Source organism: Pseudorca crassidens, chromosome 13 (assembly GCF_039906515.1).
Source record: "Pseudorca crassidens isolate mPseCra1 chromosome 13, mPseCra1.hap1, whole genome shotgun sequence".
Taxonomy (NCBI): Eukaryota; Metazoa; Chordata; class Mammalia; order Artiodactyla; family Delphinidae; genus Pseudorca; species Pseudorca crassidens.
This window is the reverse complement of record NC_090308.1, coordinates 35,566,941-35,587,207: the sequence shown is the minus strand read 5'-3', so window position 1 is coordinate 35,587,207 and position 20,267 is coordinate 35,566,941. Positions and strand designations below refer to the sequence as shown.

General features: G+C 37.1%; 1 protein-coding gene and 1 long non-coding RNA gene across 9 annotated transcripts in view; one reads left to right on the top strand and one right to left on the bottom strand.

The window, feature by feature from the left end:
• LOC137204563 (uncharacterized) overlaps positions 1-3,834 on the bottom strand; it is an 83,241-nt gene extending 79,407 nt beyond the window's left edge. For 3 of the 4 annotated variants that reach the window (XR_010933708.1, XR_010933709.1, XR_010933710.1), the window contains exons 1-2: positions 3,681-3,834; positions 3,264-3,394 (exon numbers count right to left, since the gene is read on the bottom strand). This is a non-coding gene — a long non-coding RNA (uncharacterized lncRNA). Of the gene's footprint in view, positions 1-1,838; positions 3,395-3,680 lie in introns of those variants that run through there. The other variant, XR_010933707.1, reaches the window with a different exon arrangement.
• A 114-nt stretch (positions 3,835-3,948) lies between these two features.
• On the top strand, positions 3,949-19,757 carry HINT3 (histidine triad nucleotide binding protein 3). Of its 5 annotated transcripts, none has more exons than XR_010933703.1 (6): positions 3,949-4,313; positions 11,538-11,655; positions 12,018-12,169; positions 15,067-15,136; positions 15,617-15,654; positions 17,040-17,167. XR_010933703.1 is itself a non-coding variant. In XM_067702188.1 (5 exons), the coding sequence occupies exons 1-5, from the start codon at positions 4,113-4,115 to the stop codon at positions 19,298-19,300; spliced, it is 549 nt and encodes a 182-aa protein (XP_067558289.1). In that variant the 5' UTR covers positions 3,966-4,112; the 3' UTR covers positions 19,301-19,757. The 5 variants fall into 5 exon arrangements, 1 of the variants encoding a protein (XP_067558289.1); XR_010933706.1 differs by having other exon boundaries at positions 3,951-4,313; positions 12,051-12,169; XR_010933705.1 differs by lacking the exons at positions 15,617-15,654; positions 17,040-17,167 and adding an exon at positions 19,268-19,757.
• Positions 19,758-20,267: the final 510 nt, after the last annotated feature.

Below are 20,267 nucleotides of genomic sequence, written 5' to 3'. Positions count from 1 at the left end.
CCTTTCCCACACACAAGCACTCCTTCCTCCCCTTCTTTTGCCTGTTAACAGACATTTCACTCACTCCAACAGATGGAGGCCAAAATTATGCAGTACTTAGTACCAAGCAACAGCCACTCTAGCCTTAAGTATTTCCTTTTATACTGTTTTTCTCAAGGAGAGGGAAGTGTGTCCACGCTTTTTTTTCACCTTCAGAAAAATCTAAAATTCTTGAGACACTAGTGAAACAGCAAAAAGTTACTCCTATTTACTAAATATAAGCCAGAGAAGGTTTTTGTATTTGTGTCCAGGAAATTTCTATTTAGGATGTGGAAAAGGGGTGTTACTGATGAGATGATACTTTATGAGATTAAGACAAACTCACCAACACACTTTCCTATCCTCACTGCAAAATGGACTAAATACTGCACTGTATCAGACATATGGTTGTAGCAGCTCCACTGTCTGTCTCTCCCCAAAACACCAAGAAATCTGCCTAAAAATGCTTCATGGCTCTTGACATCAGGGTTGAACAACTCAAAAATTTATGGAATGAGATTATTTATGAAATAGAGAATGATTAAAGGAAATGAAGTTTATTTGGAATTCTGAATTTTAAAAATCTGTTAAAATGTTTTCCTTACGACAAAAGTACTATATTTTCATTGTTGAAGACGTAAAATATACAGAAAAACCAAAAAAAAGAAAAACATCAAGACATAATTTACCCATCCAGAGATCACAATGCAAATATATTTGGTATCTATTCTTTCAGGTATCTTTCTTACAAATTCATATGTATATATATTTTTCTTTTTTTTCACATATGTATATTTAATAAACATGACTCATACTAGACGTATCTGAACACATGTACACGTCAAAGTACCATGATTTAAGAGCACAGGTTCCCATTAGACTGCTTGGGTTGGGGTCTCTGCTCTGTCACTGACTAATGGGATGATATTGGGCTGCATGAGATCACCAAAGGAGTGAGTATAGCTAAAGAGAAGAGTAGTATCAAATTGTATATGTTAAATATGTACAGCTTTTTATGTGTGAGTGGGAGGGAGAGAGAGAAGGAGGGACAGAAAAACCTAGGACCAAAGCCCATTAGTGACGAGAGAGGTTTGGAAGAAGTGGAAGCAGCCAAGGAGACTGCAGAAGGAACAACCAATCAAGTAGGAGGAAATCTGAAAGTGTGCTGTGCTGGAAAACAAGAGGAAAAAAATGCTTTATCAAGAGGAAGATAATAATCAACTTTTGCTGAAAAGATGAGCACTGAGAAGAGACAATTAGATTTGGTGACATGGGGGTCATTGGTCAACTTGACAGCATAGTTTGGATGGGATGACGGCAGTGAAAGCTTGATGGGAGACAGTGTGAGAGGAGAGAGGGATTCGGAAGAGTATAGTCAACTTTTGGGGGGGAGTTTGGTTGCAAAGGAGAGCAGAGAAATGGATCAGTAAGCGATGCGGAAAGCACAGACAAATAAAGGCTCGTTTTAGTATGGTATGATGTTCAGAGTTGGCTCTTAATAAATGTTTGCTACTGATAACAGTAATGTGACTTACATTCATATTGTATATTATTTTCAATATTGGTTATTTTTATTGAAGTGTAGTTAATTTACAAGGTGTTGGTTTCAAGTGTGCAGCAGAGTGTTTCAGAGATATATATATATATATATATATATATATATATATATATCTCTCAGGGAAAGATAAAAAACTTAGCCCATGTCTTCACAGATGGTAAGTTGTACAGCTGTCTAACTCCAGAGCCTGCTCTGAAGCAGGGTTGCTACTGGCCCATATGGTGCCCTTTTGAAATTAGAAAAGAGCACTCCATTTCACAAATAAAATTTAAAATTAGTTTACTATCACACAACGCAAATTGCTATTCCTCAGGGGAGCTATCCAGAACCCCACCAGGTAGCAGCTCTGTGCACACAAAGTGCCTATATTTTTGCCTGTTCCCACACCGGGACATATACTCCAGACAATTTTAAATACTTTGTTTTGCTCTTCCCACTTCCATGGTAGGGAACTATATCAAGTCCAAGGTTTGGGAATGGGAAGCAAGTTTTTGAAAGTAACAGGTAAGTGAGCGAAGCAATCGCCGGTATCACCAGGGACATCGTCAGGACAGGTGCGCCTCCCCCTATGTCCATAGCAGCACTATTCACAACAGCCAAGACACGGAAACAACCTAAATGTTCATTGACAGATGAATGAATAAAGAAGATATGGTACATATATACAATAGAATACTACTCAGCCATAAAAAAGAATGAAATAATGACATTTGCAGCAACATGGATGCAACTAGAGATGATCATACTAAGTAATTCAGAAAGAGGAAGACAAATACTATATGATATCACTTATATGTGGAATCTAAAATCTGACACAAAGAACTTATCTACAAAAGAGGAACAGACTTACAGACATAGAGAACAGACTTGAGGTTGCCAATGGGGGAGGGGTGGATTGGGAGTTCTGGATTAGCAGATGCAAACTATTATAAAGAGAATGGATAAACAAGGTCCTACTGTAGAGCACAGGAAACTATATTCAATTTCCTGTGACAAACTATAATGGAAAAGAATATGAAAAAGAATGTACATACATGCATAACTGCATCACTGTGCTGTGCAGCAGAAATTAACACAACATTGTAAATCAACTATACTTCAATAAAATAAGTTTAAAAAAACAAAAATGCTTCATTTCAGGAAGATTCATAGAAAGGGCTTTTTGACAAGTACAAGTTTCTGATAACTTTCAAATCATACCGCTGAACTGGGTAAACCAGATGGCTCTATAAAACTATTAATTACATGAGATTGAGTAAACTGATGGATATGGTTATAATTTTTCCGTCTCACCTGAGATATTACTGGCTTTTATTCTGTGTTCTCCAGATACAAGGAAACCCTTCCCCTCAAGCTAATTATGATTTATAGCAGTTTGGTAAATTACACCCCTAAGTAGAATTGAAACATTTATATTTTCTCTCTACCTGAACCCTCCAGAAATTGGAAACTCAGAGGTTCCCAGAAACTTTATCCAATAAATAAGGAAGGCCACCTCCAAACAAATGCAAGAGTTTCAAGGTATTTTGGGGGGAACCTCAAAAAGGGAGGAATTCATCCAAATCTGTTAGGCAAAATCTGTGATAATCCCTTGGCATGGCTTTCCTGGCCCCGAGAGGCCTTTTAAAAGTTTAGTCTGAGACTCCTAAGAGTCCAAGCACCTGAGTTGGTAACACACGGTTTTTACCTGAGTGGCAGAAAACACAAGGAGGAAAATTAGTTAGAAGGATATCGCAGTGATCCAGGTGAGGCATAATGAGCCACTGGCAGTAAAGTTCCGGAATATTTCAGACTATAAACTACAGGATTCCGCATTACCTGTGTATGAAGAATGAGATAAAGCGCGCTGTTTTGATCTAGCTGGTGCTGTTAACAACAACAACAATTAAGGACAGATGGGAAATTCAGTTTCACATTTTGAGCTTAGCACCTAAAATTATCATGGCTGAAAATGCGTACACAAAGGATCAACTATGATCTTGTTGAAAACAAAGTTCTAGATATTTTGTTCTTTCTCTTAAAACCTACGAATTCGTAAGCTTAAAAAATTAAACTTTAAAAACTTTTTTTTAAGACATCGTTATACACTCTTGGGGCACCTTACATTACAGGATTCAGGGAAACGACGTTCAGTACAGTCAACAGGTTCCATTCCGCCCCGAGGACACGGCGCTCCCGTGACGTCATCGCGACGTGGGGCGCGAGCCTGCGTTTTGGCGGAAGTCCTGCGTAGTTACCAACGAGACGCAGAGGGAGGGGCAACTGCCGCGGCCGACCACTCTTCCGTGTAGCGTCCTCGCACGTCTCCTAGTGGCAGCCGGCGTGCAAGCGAGCCTTTGGCTTTGAGGCTCCGCAGCTAGTCAGTCGCCTTGGGTCTGGCGTGGCCCGGGATCAGCGAGCGTGCCCAACTCCCTATCCGCCCCAACGCCAGGCGAGGGGCGACGCCTCGAGGTAAAATCTAGGAGGTGCGGGAGGCTAACTCTGCGTAGGCCCTGTTGAGAATCCTGAGGCTCTCGGCGGCGCGGGAGCGGAGGCGATGGCGGAGGAGCAGGAATGTGATTTCAAGAAGTCATGTGCCGACTCTGAGGCAGCGGCGGCTGCAGAACCTCTGGGATCCCCTTCGGAGACCACCGCCGTCGCCGCAGAGTCGCCGGAGCTCGAGAACTACAGTAGCAAGTGCGTGTTCTGCCGGATCGCGGCGCAGCAGGATCCCAGCACTGAACTCCTGTACTGTGAGGTTGGCGGTGACGCGCGACCGGGGACCCGATCGCTCCTGGGGGCTCCGCGAGGGGACCTCGCTGATGTGGATCGGGTGGGGAGGGTCCTGATAAATGGGGCTAGGGGAGGCTGGGTGTCCTAGTGTTAATAACAGACTTGCTTCTCTAGGCGCAGGGAGTGTCAGCCACCTCTTTGCTATTCTAAGGGGAGAAAATGTAGTGGTAAAGTCTCTCTGCAGCTGCCGAGGTACTTTGTGGACAATAGCATGTATGGCCTCTGATTTTATTAAAGGGACCCCCCTCCCCCCGCCTTTCTAGACACTGCTTTTACATTCCGCACTCTTAATACTGGTACTGAAGAGAAACCAGTAGAAAATAGATAATGGTAATTGTGAAAACCTGTTTGTTAGATTGACTGAAAATAGGCTGGCAGGAGTGGGTCCGAGGTCAAACTATTACTTAATAGATTCTGATTTCCACTAAAGGGTCCAGTTCCTTAGAAGTGTTATCAGTTAGGATATGTGGACATTTTCAGAGCATTAAGACTTTGTCCAGATATTTTAAAACAGATGATCTGGTAGGCACTTTCTTCCACCAGCTCGACTTGCCTTTAAAGAAACATACTTTGTTTTTTTTTTTTTTTTTTTTGCGGTACGCGGGCCTCTCACTGCTGTGGCCTCTCCCGTTGCGGAGCACAGGCTCCGGACGCGCAGGCCCAGCAGCCATGGCTCACGGGCCCAGCCGCTCCGCGGCACGCGGGATCCTCCCGGACCAGGGCAGGAGCCCGTGTCCCTGCATCGGCAGGCCGACCCCCAACCACTGCGCTACCAGGGAAGCCCAAGAAACATCTTTTGAAAGAATCAGCTCCAAAGATTCTGGGCTTCTTTGTGGTTTTTTGTAGTAATCATTCATTCATTTGTTAAAAGTAAATTGACTTCCTTCTAAGCACTGTTGGAGATTCATTGGTGAGCAAGGTAAAGGATAGTCCCTGTCTGGATTTTATAATCTAAAGGGACAGAAGAGGCAGCTGATAACAGTGCCCTGTTGTATGATGAGATGGTTTTACCACCTGCAGTATTTTGCAGGGCTCGTGCGAGGAGCACCTGGCCCAGATTTGAAGGGATAGGGAAGGCTTTCCAGAGGAAGTGAGACACGAAAAAGTAAGTAGGCATTGGTCAGGTGAGGAGGAGAGAAGATGCCCCTGGTAAAGAGCACCTTCAGAGGTTTGGTTTCTGCCACAGGAGAACAGAAATTCAGTCTAACTGGAGCATGGAGTTCGAGGGGATGAGTGGTGAAAGGTGAAGCTAGGGAGGTAGACAAGGGGCCAAGTTATTAAGGCTACTGTAATTCATGTTAAGGAGTTTTGGCTTTATTTGAAGAGTGAAGGGAAGCTCTACAGTGTTTAATGCTACTGTTAATGCTGGGTTGGAAGGAAGGGGTTGAGAAGTTACATGAAAGGGTTTGATCTTTGAAAGATTATCTGACACCATTGTGGAGAATGATTTAGAGAGGACCAGCCTGGAGGCATGGAGATCAGTTATGAGGCTGTTGAAGTAATCCAGCCTGATGATGGCCTGAAATAAGATGTAGTAATGGGAATGAAGAAAAGCCAATCAATTTAAGGATATTTAGGAGTCTGACTCTGCACAGATGTGCATCTCTAGCTCAGATTATAGAAACTGTCAGCTTACAGATGGAAATTGAAAAGAGGGAAATTAATAAGATCACCTAGGAAGTATATGTAGAGTAAGAAGTGAAGGGGCCCCTACAAGAGAGAGGCAGAGGAAGAGGACCTGAAAGGAGGAGAGAGAAACAGAGGGAAAACTGGGAAAGCTAAGGGAAGGGAGTATGTTAGCAACATCAGCCTTCCCTAATCCTCGAATCTGGGTTAGGTGACTCTCCAATATGCCTGCAGAGAGGGCAACTTAGATCAGAACTGGTTTTGTCCCCAGAGTGATGGTCATTGACCTTGAGGAGAGCAACTGCAGTGCAGTGGTGAGGCAGAAGGCAGATTGTAGTTGATAAGAACCTGAAGGATAAAAAATTGAAGACAGCAAATACAGACGACTTTTTGAAGGAAGTTTGGCAGTCTTGGGGAGAAGGGAAAAGGTAAGGTAACTACAGGAGGAGATGGAGTTAAGAGAAAGCTTTTTAAAACAGGGAAGACTTTGGTGCATTTAAATTCCGATGGGAAGGCGCCAATGGAGAGAGGTTTAAAATGGCCCACGGTGGTAGAGCTTTGTCCCTGAGAAAGAGAAACTCAGTCACTCATCCATTACTCAGTATTTGAATGAGTGCCTTCTGTGTGTCAGGCACTGTTGGAGGCATTAGGATATAGCAGTAAATAAAATGTGCAACAATCCTTGTCCTCATGGAGCTTACTCACAGGAAATAGTAAGCAACATAATAAGTAAAATATAGAGAATGGATATATATATATATATCAAAATATTGATACATAGTTCATTAGATGGGAATGAAAAAAGAGAAAAGGGATGCAAATTTTAAATTTTTAGTCAGGAAAAGCTGCACTAAGAAGGTGGCATTTGAATGAAGCCCTGAAGGAGGTGAAGGAGGAAAGTATATGGTTTACTCTTTATATATAAAGTACAGCTATGCCATATAGGACATGAGAGATACACAGTATATTTGTGATATTAACATATCATGGGAGGGCAATTAGGAAAAAGTCTAAAAATGTTCCTTAGGAGGGTGATAATGAGAAAAGTTTAAGAAACGCTGTTATAATCAAACAATGGCCATAATTCCAACTTTAAGAAAGTCATCCATTTCTTTTTTTCAAATAAATTTATTTATTTATTTTTGGCTGAGTTGGGTCTTTGTTGCTGCGCGTAGGCTTTTCTGTAGTTGCGGCAAGCGGGGGCTACTCTTCGTTGTGGTGCGTGGGCCTCTCATTGCCGTGGCTTCTCTTGTTGTGGAGCACGGGCGCTAGGCGCACGGGCTTCAGTAGTCGTGGCTCGCAGGCTCTAGAGTGCAGGCTCAGTAGTTGGGGCACACGGGCTTAGTTGTTCCACAGCATGTGGGATCTTCCCGGGCCAGGGCTCGAACCCGTGTCCCCTGCATTGGCAGGCGGATTCTTAACCACTGCGCCACCAGGGAAGCCTGAAGTTCATCCATTTCTGAGGCATCCATTTCTGAGGAAAAGTATATGAAAACCCTAATGACACACCATTTTTTTAAGGGGTAGATAAGGGAATATGGGTAGTTTTATCTTTCTGTTTAAGCAACTGTCATTTACTGAACAGGTTTTGCAGGCTTACTATTGATATGTGTTACTCACTTGGAGGTCAAAGATGAACATGGCATGTCCTACATAGGCAAGCTTGAGAAGCTTGCCTATGATCTGAATTGACATGAAAAATTCTCTTTTAGTGGGTATCACTAGGTATAGGTAGTCAAAATTCTGTATTTTAAAGTCACTTGAAATTATCTTTTCTCTGTGTAATTATGCTACCAACATGACAAATAGTTAGGTTCACTCATTTCTGTTTGTTTTCCATTGTTAAGGACTACTTTTTTTTTTTTGAGTCCAAAAATGTATGGTAAATATTCACATGCTTTTAAAATCAAAATTGTAAAGCAAAGTACATTTGAAGTCTAGTATCCATTCTCTTGTTATCTCTACCGTGTTCCTCTTTCCCCGTAACAAACCTTTAAAAAATATTTTTGGTTTATCTTTCCTTTGTGAGTAGATATGTATGCGTGTGTTTATATGTATACTCTGCCTTCTTACACAAAAGATAGCTTAACCTTGTTCCATGCTTTTTCTTTTTTACCTTAGCAATTTATTCCAGAAATGATTTCATAAGTGTATAAAGATCTTCCTCATTCCTTTTTATAACTACACAATACTCCACTGTATGGATTTACTGTAATTTATTCAGCCAGTCTTAGTTGAATTTTATGGACAGTTGGGTTATTTTCAGTCTTTTGCTATCATAAATCATGCTGCAAAGAATAGCCTTGTACAAATATTATTTCATATTTTTTGCCTCTTTATCTGTGGAATGGGAGGACAGTCTTTCTTTTATTTATTTTTTTTAATGAGTGATCTTTGGATAGCTTTCCTGTACGGGTTTGTAGTGGCTTTTTTTTTTTTTAAGAAGATGTTGGGGGTAGGAGTTTATTAATTGATTTATTTATTTGTGCTGTGTTGGGTCTTCGTTGCTGTGCGAGGGGTTTCTCTAGTTGTGGCAGGCGGGGGCCACTCTTCATCGCAGTGCGTGGGCCTCTCACTGTCGCAGCCTCTCTTGTTACGGAGCACAGGCTCCAGACGCGCAGGCTCAGTAGTTGTGGCTCACAGGCCCAGTTGCTCCGCGGCATGTGGGATCTTCCCAGACCAGGGCTCGAACCCGTGTCCCCTGCATTATCAGGCAGATTCTCAACCACTGTGCCACCAGGGAAGCCCCAGTCTTTCTTTTAAATGAAGAGTCTAAATACTGCCTAGATCTGTAGTAGCAATGAGAGACATCAGAGAGCCAGTTTCAGTATTTTAGAAAGCTTAACGGAAATCTAATTCAGTCATTGATTGCATAGGCTAAATAAAACGTCATCGCTTTGCTTTTGACAGGAATTTTATCTGCTGGTGATGATGACAGTTATGTCAATTGGTAGGTTTCTTTAATTAACGAGAATTGGGAAAATAAAATATTCACACATGACATTTAGTAAACAGAACCTTTCAAAATAGGGTTTTGGGAGATGAGGACAGAACTGGGCATTTGGTTCATTCTTATGGCTGAGTCATGTATGACAGCAGATTTTTAAGAGCTTCTTTAATGTTTTTCTCCTGTTATCCTTTAGACTAGCATTTTGTAGTTCCATGAATCTAAAGAAGTGTTACTCCTGCTTTGAGGTAGAATTCAGCTATATTATCTCAAAATAATTCTAATCGGGATGTATTCTGTACCAGAAAGAATTACCTCTGGATTTTTAAAAGTTAATGCCATAATTGAGGGGGAAATAAAGACATATAAAATTGTTGTGTTATGAATCAGTCTGGGAAGTACAATTTTGTTGTACTAGATTTGACCCCCGATACTAGTTGTTTCTCAGCTGGAAGCATTAAGTAAATAATGGAAAACTTTAAACATTCAAAAACATTGCTGTCTTATCCCTTTTGATCTTATCCCTTTCTAAAACATTCCATGGATATGTATATTTAAAGTTACTACTAGACGGGAAAACCATAATAAAAATGGAAATAATTGTCATGCTTGTTATTTTAGGGTTAGGGTTAGCTCTTGGGGTTCCCCAAGTCAACCAACCTTCTGGGACTATACACACACGTGTGTGTGTATATATAACACACATATACATATATATACACATGTATACATATTTACGTAAATTTACACACACACACACACACACACACACACACACACACACACACACACACACACACACACACACACACACACACCTGGTCTGAGTCTCTGTCCCTGAATTGCAGGAAACCCATCACTTTCCCCAGTATATCAGAAGATTTCCTCTTGGCGCTGGGGGGAGTATGCTGCATACATTATCCCTAGTCACCTCTCATGGTTTTCTGTTTCTACTAAATTTTCTATCTTATCCTCAAACCTTTGTCTTGCATCAGCCGAAGAGAGTAACAGATTCTTTTCCTTTCATTTTCCTGATACATTAACGCAAAGCAATAGCTGCTATAGATTTTTCCTCAAAGTTTGGGGGCAATAGGATTCTCATACTCTTTAAACACAGCATAAATCCGTTTCTGTAGGCAGGCACCTCAATTCATTTCTTGTTTGTGTACTTTCCTCATAGCTCATGCTACATTCAGTTGATCACTGTTTACTTCAAGGTCTTAAAAGTTACAATTTCTCCCCCTCTCTATTCTCATCTTATAGGCAGGTTACACTCAATATCTGGAAAAATAATGGAGATTTTTGTGTGGCTGTGCCTCCACATTCTGGCAGCTCTTGGTTGAAAGTATGTAAATGAGGACAGCAACAAAATCAATATTTAAGCAATATTTTAATAGAGTGATATTGTGGACATTTTATAGAAGCCTTGAGATAGGAGAGGGACACATAATACTGTATTTTTGCTGCCCTCCATTTCAGTCATGACTCTGCTGGGGGCTAAAGTAGACAAAAAGTCCCATTCACTGAATTGTGGTCTCACTGCAGGTCAATTTGTCAGTCACCTGAAGCTTAGATGAGCAGTATGGATACTGATAAGGAAGTTCGTGTTACAGGATGTACAATTGCCTTTCATCATTATTCTCACTGAAATCAAGATTATGGGCATGGATATGAGGCCCTTGTTCCAACTGAATTTTAGTTCTTGGAATGGAGAACTAGTGAGCAACAGTGCATTCTGGGAAACTATGCTTATTGATACTGATTTTATTTAATTTTGACTAATTTTTTAATATAAGATATTGAATAAGGTTATTTAGGGAATATAGATTTTTCTTTTGAAAAAACTTGAAACTCAAATGTTAATAGGTTGAAAGACTCCCTTTTTTGTTTCCTTTTCTTTTTTCCTTACATTAATGTGTGGAGTATAGAAACCAGAAAACTGATACCATACATGTAATGGACTGGACACATAACTTAGTACAGTATACTAGAGTTTGTTTCAGCATTTCAGAGTCTTTTTAATGCTATAAAGTGGCAAGTAAACATAAAGAAAAAGTATTTATAATTATTGTAAAAATGTTTAAAAATGTAACCCCTGGATATATAGATGCTAGATGATGTTATAAATGAAGAAAATGGCACTTTGGAAAAAAAGTAAATGTAAAAAAGAATTTATCAATCTTGCTATGATTCTGTGGTAGAACCTTTAAAAGTACATATTAGGAGTAGAAAAACCTTAGGGTAGAGATGGAGAAATATATAATGAAATTAAAAAGAACTCTGGGATTATGGTAATGAAGTTTTAATGAACTTCATTCATAATTGTTTTCCGGAAATTGATTTTATATAAGTCTTTTTCTTCTCTGGAATAAATCTCATGAAGGAAGCTAAAGCATCTCATGAAGGAATCTCATGAAGGAAGCATCTCATGAAGGAAGCTAAAGCTTGTCTTTATGGACATAATGCATAATCACAAAACTGCCCAATTGAGATTAGTTGTAACATAAGCACCACTTCCCTATCAGACTGAGATTTATGTATGATGTTTAAGACATGCCAGAACAGCATTAGGAAATTCTTTTTAAAAATTCACTAACAAATGATATTTTCCTTTAGAATGAAGACCTAGTTTGCTTCAAAGATATCAAGCCAGCAGCACCTCATCATTATCTTGTGGTGCCAAAGATGCATATTGGAAACTGCAGATATCTAAAGAAAGATCAGATAGAACTGGGTAAGTTGATGGCAGTATTCTTCATGGTTATATCATCGTGAACTGGCATCAGTGATGGCAGTGACAATTGAAAAGAAACAGTTTAGCCAGGTATTGTGATAAAGGAGCATTATGGCTTTTTGAAACTTGCATTATGAAAAATTTCAAATATGTACAAAAATAAAGAAAATAGTATAATCTCCATGTATTTATCACCCAACTTCAACATTTATTAACTCATGGCCAATTTCTTTACATATATTAACCTTCTCCCACAGTGGATTTTAAGCAAATCTCAGACACCATGTTATTTAATTTTTTAAATCTCTAAAAGATAATGCCTCTTTATGCTTTTTAAATGATGGCTTTCTTGATTCTGAAAGTGAAAGATAATATGAAAACTTATAAACAAATAGAATGGATAAAGAAGATGTGGTACATATATACAATGGACTATTACTCAGCCATAAAAAGGAACGGAATTGTGCCATTTGCAGAGACGTGGATGGACCTAGAGACTGTCATACAGAGTGAAGTAAGTCAGAAAGAGAAAAACAAATAGCGTATAATATCACTTATATGTGGAATCTAGAAAAATGATACAGATGAACTTATTTGCAAAACAAAAATAGAGATGCACACATAGAGAACAAACGTATGGATACCAAGGGGGCAATGGGGAGGTGGAATGAGTTGGGAGATTAGGATTGATATATATACACTACTATGTATAAAATTGATAACTAATGAGAACCTACTGTATATCACAGGGAACTCTACTCAGTGCTCTGTGGTAACCTAAATGGGAAGGAAATCCATAAAAGAGGGAATATATGTATACATATAGCTGATTCACTTTGCTGTACAGCAGAAACTAACATAACATTGTAAAGCAACTATACTCCAATAAAAATTAATTTTAAAAAAGTTATAAACAAATAAGTTATAGTATGGCATATGAGTACATATTACCTGAGAGTGAGACCATATTGGTACCTGCCTTGTAGTTTCCTGCCTGGTAATTTCCTGTATAGATGAAGTAGGACCAAAGTTTAATTATGAGATTTTAGTGATGAACTTTTAGCCTCTGAAAAAGAGATTCTGAAATCTTGTCTCTTACAGGATTATCCTGTATTTTCCTATACATGATTTCTGTGACTTGTCAGCTACGGTTTACTAAGACATTGCTAAGTTTACTTCAAACCTGCTTCAATAGCCATTGTCATCAGGGTCTGGGATGTTTGGTCAATACTTTAAGGTAGCTGGCAAGATAGATAAGTTGGGCCAGATTTTTGAAGGTGACTAAGAAATCTCTTTGATGAAAACCTCGATATGTGGTTTATTAGTGTTTAGACTACTGAATTACCAGTTTTTAAACTGTTTTTTCGAGATATTGTGAAATTCCTTAGTCATCTTCAGTTCTATCAGTATGTTTCATGCTCCTTCCAACAGACAGAGGCCAATATACGTGCAGTATTTAGTACTAGGCAACAGCCACCAGCCTTAAGTATTTCCTTTTATACTGTTTTTCTTAAGGAGGGAGAAATGTGTTTATGCTTGCTTTTCTTTTTCTAGTATTTCTTTTCTTGTTAAAAGTTTTTATAACAGTTGCAAATCAAATGTTACTAATTTTGAAGCACCGTGGTGGGTGTTTGGGATTTCATTATATGTACTGTTTTTACTGATTTTGTGTATATTTGAATATTTCCATAATAAAACTTTAAAAGTCCTTGAAATTAATATTTTTATACAGTCTATAAAGTTGGAAAAATAATAAGCATATGGAAGAACTTAATAATACTATCAAGCACTGTGACTATAATTGACATTAATAGAACTTCACCTAACTATAGAATATACATTTTGTTATGAGCACATGTTCACCAAGATAGTCCATATTCTGGACAATAAAATAAGTCTCAATACATTTCAGATGATCAAAATCTTATAAAATACATTGTCTGATGACCATGGAATTAAAATAAATAATAAAAGCTAGAATAGCACTAAATATTTTTAAGTTAAAACACTTTTAAGTAACTTCTAAATAAATAGGAAAAAAAGACAATATTTTGAACTGATTGGTAATAAAAATACAACATAACAAAATTTGTAGAATGTAGCTGAAGAAGTGCCTAGAGGGAAATTTATAGCTTTAAGTGCTTACATTAGAAAAGGAGGTACAAAACCAATGACCTAAGTTTCCAGTTTAGGATGCTGCAAAGAGGCAAGCAAATCAGATCAAAATAAAGTATAAAGAAGGAAATAGTAGAGTAGATATCAATGAAATAGGAAAGAGACAATAGGTTTTGCTTCATGTATTTTGGATCTGATTTTAAGTGAATATGTAATTATGATTGTCATGTTTTCTCAATGATCCATTTTTATCATTGTAAAATGTTCCTTTTTATGTCTGGAAATACTTCTTGTGTCTTTTTTTTTTTTTTTTTTTTTGCGGTACGCGGGCTTCTCACTGTTGTGGCCTCTCCCATTGCGGAGCACAGGCTCCGGACGCGCAGGCTCAGTGGCCATGGCTCACGGGCCCAGCCGCTCCGCGGCATGTGGGATCTTTCCAGACCTGGGCACGAATCCGTGTCCCCTGCATCGGCAGGCGGACTCTCAACCACTGCACCACCAGGGAAGCCCTTGGGAGTATTTTTAAAAGAAAACAAGATACAGTCTGGCTCGAAGTAACATGAGCTTTTTTTTTGACCTTGTGGTACTGGCCTTGTCATGGAAGCCTTCCCACTCAAGCCTGACTTAGAGAGGTAAACTGTTAGCAATGATTTTATAAGCCTCATTATAACAACTGCCCTCTGCAGATTCTCTCACTTCTCTTTTCAAATGCTTGATTACACCATTCAGAAACAAAAGAGATCTAAAGTTTGGCATTGTGCTTTGAAGATCCTGGGTTACCAAAATTTTTTTAATGGGGAAGCATATTCCCACCTGAAGGCCATGAAACATTGAGACAATAAAGATGCTAAGGCAAATAAGAGTTTGGAAGCCAAAACAAAACATTTAGCTAGTCATGGCTGGGCCAACATAAAGGGATGTCATATTCCTAATTTGAGTTCAAAGACAAATTCAAAGTTTTCTTGTCCTCTTAACTCAAACAGTTTTTGTTTAATTACTTGGTTTCCTTATGATTAGAATTAGACCTCAGTAGGATCAGATGTCCTAAACAGTCACTTGGTAATATCCCTCAACAGCTGTTCAAAGTCAGCTTATGTGTGACAGTTTGTGATGGGTTGAACCTTCATTTCAGTTGTTGATAAGCAAATTTCTTCGTAACTTAGAGCTACTGGATGTCTTTAAATGTGTATGCATTTGATACGACTGTTTACTAGGACCCTAAAATTTCGGGTTAATAACTAGATAGTGAACTTAATGGCTCCTATAGTGTAATGTAGTTTCTTTACTGTTTTGTAGTTGAGAACATGGTAACTGTTGGAAAAACCATTCTTGAAAGGAATAATTTCACTGACTTCAAAAATACGAGGTATGTATACTTCCAGATAGAAACCAATATATGCAGTTGGTTTTTCTGAAATGTTATTTCCTCAGGAAAACGAAAGTAGAGATGGCAGAATTCATGGTTTAAATGCAGTTTTCCTGAAAGTGAACATATTGTTCATTGGTAAATTTAATAAACAAAACTTTTTTTCACATCTCAACATCGTCTAATAATCACCACATTTAGTTTTGGACAGACAAGTATATTGAAGCAGTGGGTAGGTAAAATTAGTTGCTTAGTCCTCTTTGTTCAATATGTGCATTCCTATAAAATTGTGAGTAAATTGAATTTCCTTAGAAAAAATTTATTTTATGTGAGTTAAAAATATATTATTACCCTTCTAGCATGAAAGTAACTTGAATTTGTTGAACTGCACTCTGACATTAACCAAAGTTTGAGTAAAAGCATTCAATATTCAATTTGGTAACTGTTTTAATTAATCTATTTATTTTTTCTTTTTAAAAGATTTCGATTTTGCCTTGTATGATCAAAGTAGTACCAAGGCAAGTATAGTGATTACTTTGACACCTCTGAACTGGAATTCAGAGGCCTGAATTCTAATGCTATCAGTGTTACTTGCTTCTACTGTAGTTGTACTGGCTGTGTTACTTTAGACAAGTCATTTAAACTCTCCAAGATAATACCTGCAGTGCCTACTTGTAGGCTAAAATGAGATTGAATGTGTGAAAATCCTGTGAAAACTATTATGAACTATATCCAAGGGTGATAATGACAAGGAACAGATGGTATTTGAGACCCTTTGGTCAAAACCAACACGTTCCCTTCCCAGTCATAGAAGTGCTCATTAGAAGAATGAACACTGGACTGGTTGTCAAGAGCCCTGAGTTTCAATTCTAGCTCTACCACTGCGTAACTTTGTGACCTTGAGAAGTCTCTTCAACTTTCTAGATCTTGGTTTCCCCATCTTTAAAATCTTTAAAATGAAAAGGTTGAGTGAACCCTTGAGTTACTTCTTGCTTTTAGATTACTTGATTCCATTATATGACTCCTGTTTCATAGAGGGAAAACCTAGTCTCCTTTTCTGGGTGGTGGTAGAGGCTTTTCAGTATGTTACGGATCTGATTCCACAGTCTGTCCTGTCCTGCTGCATTATAGCACCTCTCCTTGCCTTCTTCCCACGTTCCCAGTCATTTTTAGTCTATTTTAAAAATTGAGACTTACTTCTAGTTTGAACAGGCAAATATTTCTAGGCTTGAATTATTGTTACAGGTGTGCCTTGCTCCACTTACAAAGTAGACTTCCAAAACTGTGTGTAAATGGATTTTTAAGAGGTTAAATCATATTAAAAAATTTTTTTACCAAAGGAATTCTCTTGTAAATATTTTATAAAGCAAATAGTTATGAATAGTTATCATCTAACTTATTTTTAGTATTCAAGAAACTTAAGTGATGATAAAGTTTTTTTAGTGAGGGTAAGGAAATGACCACTTTATTAAAGGAGAAAGTGCGCTATCTACTGGCTATGTCTTGGAAAAAGGAATCCTACTTCTACTTCATCGTTCAGTAATTTTAAGATTCACTGCAGAGACATCTTTTAGGAGAATTAAAGCTTAATATGATAAGAACTGAAGTAATAAGACATAATGCCAGCTCAGAATTCATAAGGGTTATACAGAGGCATAATATTCTGTGAAAACCTTTCTCAATGAAGAGTTTATCTTATTGTGAACTTCAACATGAAGATGAACTGTGTGAATACTCTCAAGTTCATAAAGAAAAACAGGGAAAGAGATGTTTGAGTGGCAATCTGTCTACCTTAGGTAACTTGTTTTGGATATATTTAATATTTATGTGTTTTAACCTGAAAATATAGTTTTAAACTGTTGTAGAACTAATTTGTCAATTATCTCTTACCTTGCTGTTTCAGAATGGGTTTCCATGTGCCACCATTCTGTTCCATTTCCCATTTGCACCTTCATGTTCTGGCACCAGCCGATCAGCTTAGCTTCTTATCAAAATTGGTTTATAGAGTGAATTCCTATTGGTTTATCACAGTAAGTGTTATTGTTATGCTAGCAGCATACAAAAATATTTAAAATATTTGTCCTTTTTGTTGTAGTTTTTCTTTTCTTGGCAACAGTGGGCACTTACAGACTTGATCATCTGTTTTAACATTCTATTTGCACATATCTAAAATAATATTTTTAATTTGGGGTACTTTTCCAGGTCATCAAATCTGTAGGAAGCGATACTATGGCAAAGTCTCTCAATTGTAAGCAGAGGATATGATATAGAAGTTCATGGCATTAATAGTTCAGAATTCTGAATTGTGGCTCTATTAGTTACTTGAGTGACCATGTACAAGTTACTTAAACTTTTTAAGGCCCAAGTTTTTTTATCTACTACTGACATATAGGTAATAGTGCCTACATCTAGGGTTGATAAGAGGATTGATGAAATAATTAACATGTAAAGCACTTAAAACTGTACATTGCAGATAGTGAGGGCTCAGTAAATGTTATCTGCTGCCTCTGTCATCATCAACCTCATTGCAGAAATTGATGCAAGTAGTAGCATCAGCTACTAGATCTGAAGTTGAAGCTTTGAGCCTAAAAAAATTGCAGAATTTTGCTTTACTAGGGCAAAAGTAGAATAGAATTCAACTGATTATTGGCTTGTAACCTGACAGTCAAGCTTTAGTTATTAAATGACTCTGTCCTTCCAGGGCCACTTGACTAGTAATTTATGTTTCTTATTTTATGTGTCCATGATGATAAGGTGACCTATAGTTGCTATATCTGAAAAACCATCAAATTGCAAATTAAGTAATTACCATTAGTTAATGCAGATTATTATTATAGTCATAGTACAAAAGAAATGAAAAAGCAGTTGATTTCTAGAAACTTCATATTTCAAACTTATTATCTCTCTCCTCAACTTGTTGTCCATATATTTAATGTATGTGGTGTATATATTTGAAATTAAAAAGTGGGACATTTTGTAGGAAGCTGGTGTGGTCTCTTAAAAAAAATCAGTATGATAAAAAACAGATATTTTTTTCTTATTTGTATTTCTAAGTTTCTACACTATCTATGCTTTTATAGTAAAAAATAATTAGAAATACATTTTTATACTTTTTAAACTGTATTTCCTTACATGATTTTTTAGTTGGGAAAAAAATGAATGAACAAAGTTATGAGATCTATTAATGGTTCGTCCTGGGAATCTGAACTCTTCTTAAATCTAGGTATTTAAGTATATATTATGAGACTGAAAAAATCAAGATAAAGATGTTACCGTTTATTCTGAAATCTTACATAATTTTTCAGATATATGATGATTGAGAAAAGTATCTGAAATGATGTAACTAGAAGGCTTTAGTTTACTTTTTATTCTTTTTGTTTTCCTTATTTTTTTAGAGCAGTTTTAGGTTCACAGCAAAATTGAATGGAAAGTACACAGAGTTCCCGTATACCCTCTGTCCCCACATACTCGCAGTCTTCCCCACTGTCGACATCCTACACACCACAGTGATACATTCGTTATAATCCATGAAACTACGTTGACATGTTATTATCACTCAAAGTCCATAGTTTACATTAGGGTTCATTCTTGGTGTTGTACATTCTGTGGGTTTGGATGAATGTATAATGACATATATCAACAATTGTAGAATCATGCAGAATAGTTTAACTGCCCTGAAAATCCTCTGTGCTCTGACTATTCATTTCTCCCTCCCCCTTAATCCCTGGTAACCACTGATCTTTTTAATGTCTCTGATTTTTCCTTTTCCAGAATATCATGTAGTTAGAATCATATTGTTTGTAGCCTTTTCAGATTGGCTTCTTTCACTTAGTTAAATGCATTTCAGGTTCTTCCATGTCTTTAGTATTATATTTATTTTCCTTATTGAAACTATCTAACAAAAAGGCAATGTGGATAAAAATCTGCATATTTATATATAGTATAGAATAAACACCTTTACTGTAGTTTGAAAACTGTTATGTTGAGAGTATTTTGTAAGATATTTTTAGGAACAGAATATGTAGTATCCAGTTCTTCTGCTGTGGCTTATTATAATAGGGGTACCAGTAGAATTATTTCATGTAGGCTATGATAACTAGAATAAAAAAATATGTTATTTTTCCATTACAGGCTGATTATTTGATTGACAAACTAAGAACATGAAAATGTCAACAGTGGAAGATTTTCCTAATTTTAGCTCAACATAAACTAATATTCTGGTCTCTTTGAAGTCTAATTACAATTGGGTTTTATGTGAAGCTATTACTGGGTAGTTTTAAATTGTTTCTTAATGTTTGTTTCCTGAAATCTGTGATATAGTTATATGAATATTTTGTCATTGACTTTGTTTTAGTGGTTCCTTGTCTAAGGTATAAGATACTATAGATAAAATCCCATTAAAACAAATTCTGTTAATCAAGAAGGGCTCTGTATTTTTTTTAAAGTTCAAACATTTTAATTTCTCAATAGTCAATTATAATAGTGATTTATTTATGAAGAATAAACTGGTATAAGAAGTACTTGTTGGAGCCTTTATTATATGAAGGAGAAAGAGAAATTATTTCTTGATTGTTCTGTAATTTTACACACAAAATTTCAAAATAAACAGTACTGTACTACACAGGGATCTCTGATCTTATTGATGGAAAGAACTGTATATGTGTCACTTTTTACTCAGGTTTCAGATGCTGGCTTTCACTTCTTGAATCCTAGCATCTTTGTAATAAATTGATCCTGAAGCTATGTAATATATATAAAATAATTTCACTGTAACAGTGGGTTTGCTATAACAATCAATTTGGCTATCCAAGAGAATTCATTGTAATGGAATTTTACCTGTAAGAACGTAAATTGGGAAGAAACATAAGTGGTTACATTAATCTATTAAAACTGGCAGAAACTGTTGCTCTATGGCTTATTTATTATACCAAAGGAAAATTAGAATTAAAAAGTGGTTAGACCTGTCTTTTATCATGAAAAAGTCCTGATTTGAAAGTAGAGATAGATTGGATGAGAAAATTAATTTTAATAGCAACATTAATATATTGATAAATCATTTCATGAGACATATTTCTTTAGGAATTGTCTTTTGGTGCTAATCTACTAACAATAGTGAATGTGAATGAAAAAT

Coding starts and splice junctions, on each gene's coding strand:
- HINT3 (XM_067702188.1), top strand. CDS start 4,113: ATGGCGGAGGAGCAGGAATGTGATTTCAAGAAGTCATGTGCCGACTCT. Junction 4,314..11,537: donor CTGAACTCCTGTACTGTGAG/GTTGGCGGTGAC, acceptor ATTTTCCTTTAG/AATGAAGACCTAGTTTGCTT. Junction 15,137..17,039: donor ACTGACTTCAAAAATACGAG/GTATGTATACTT, acceptor TTGCTGTTTCAG/AATGGGTTTCCATGTGCCAC.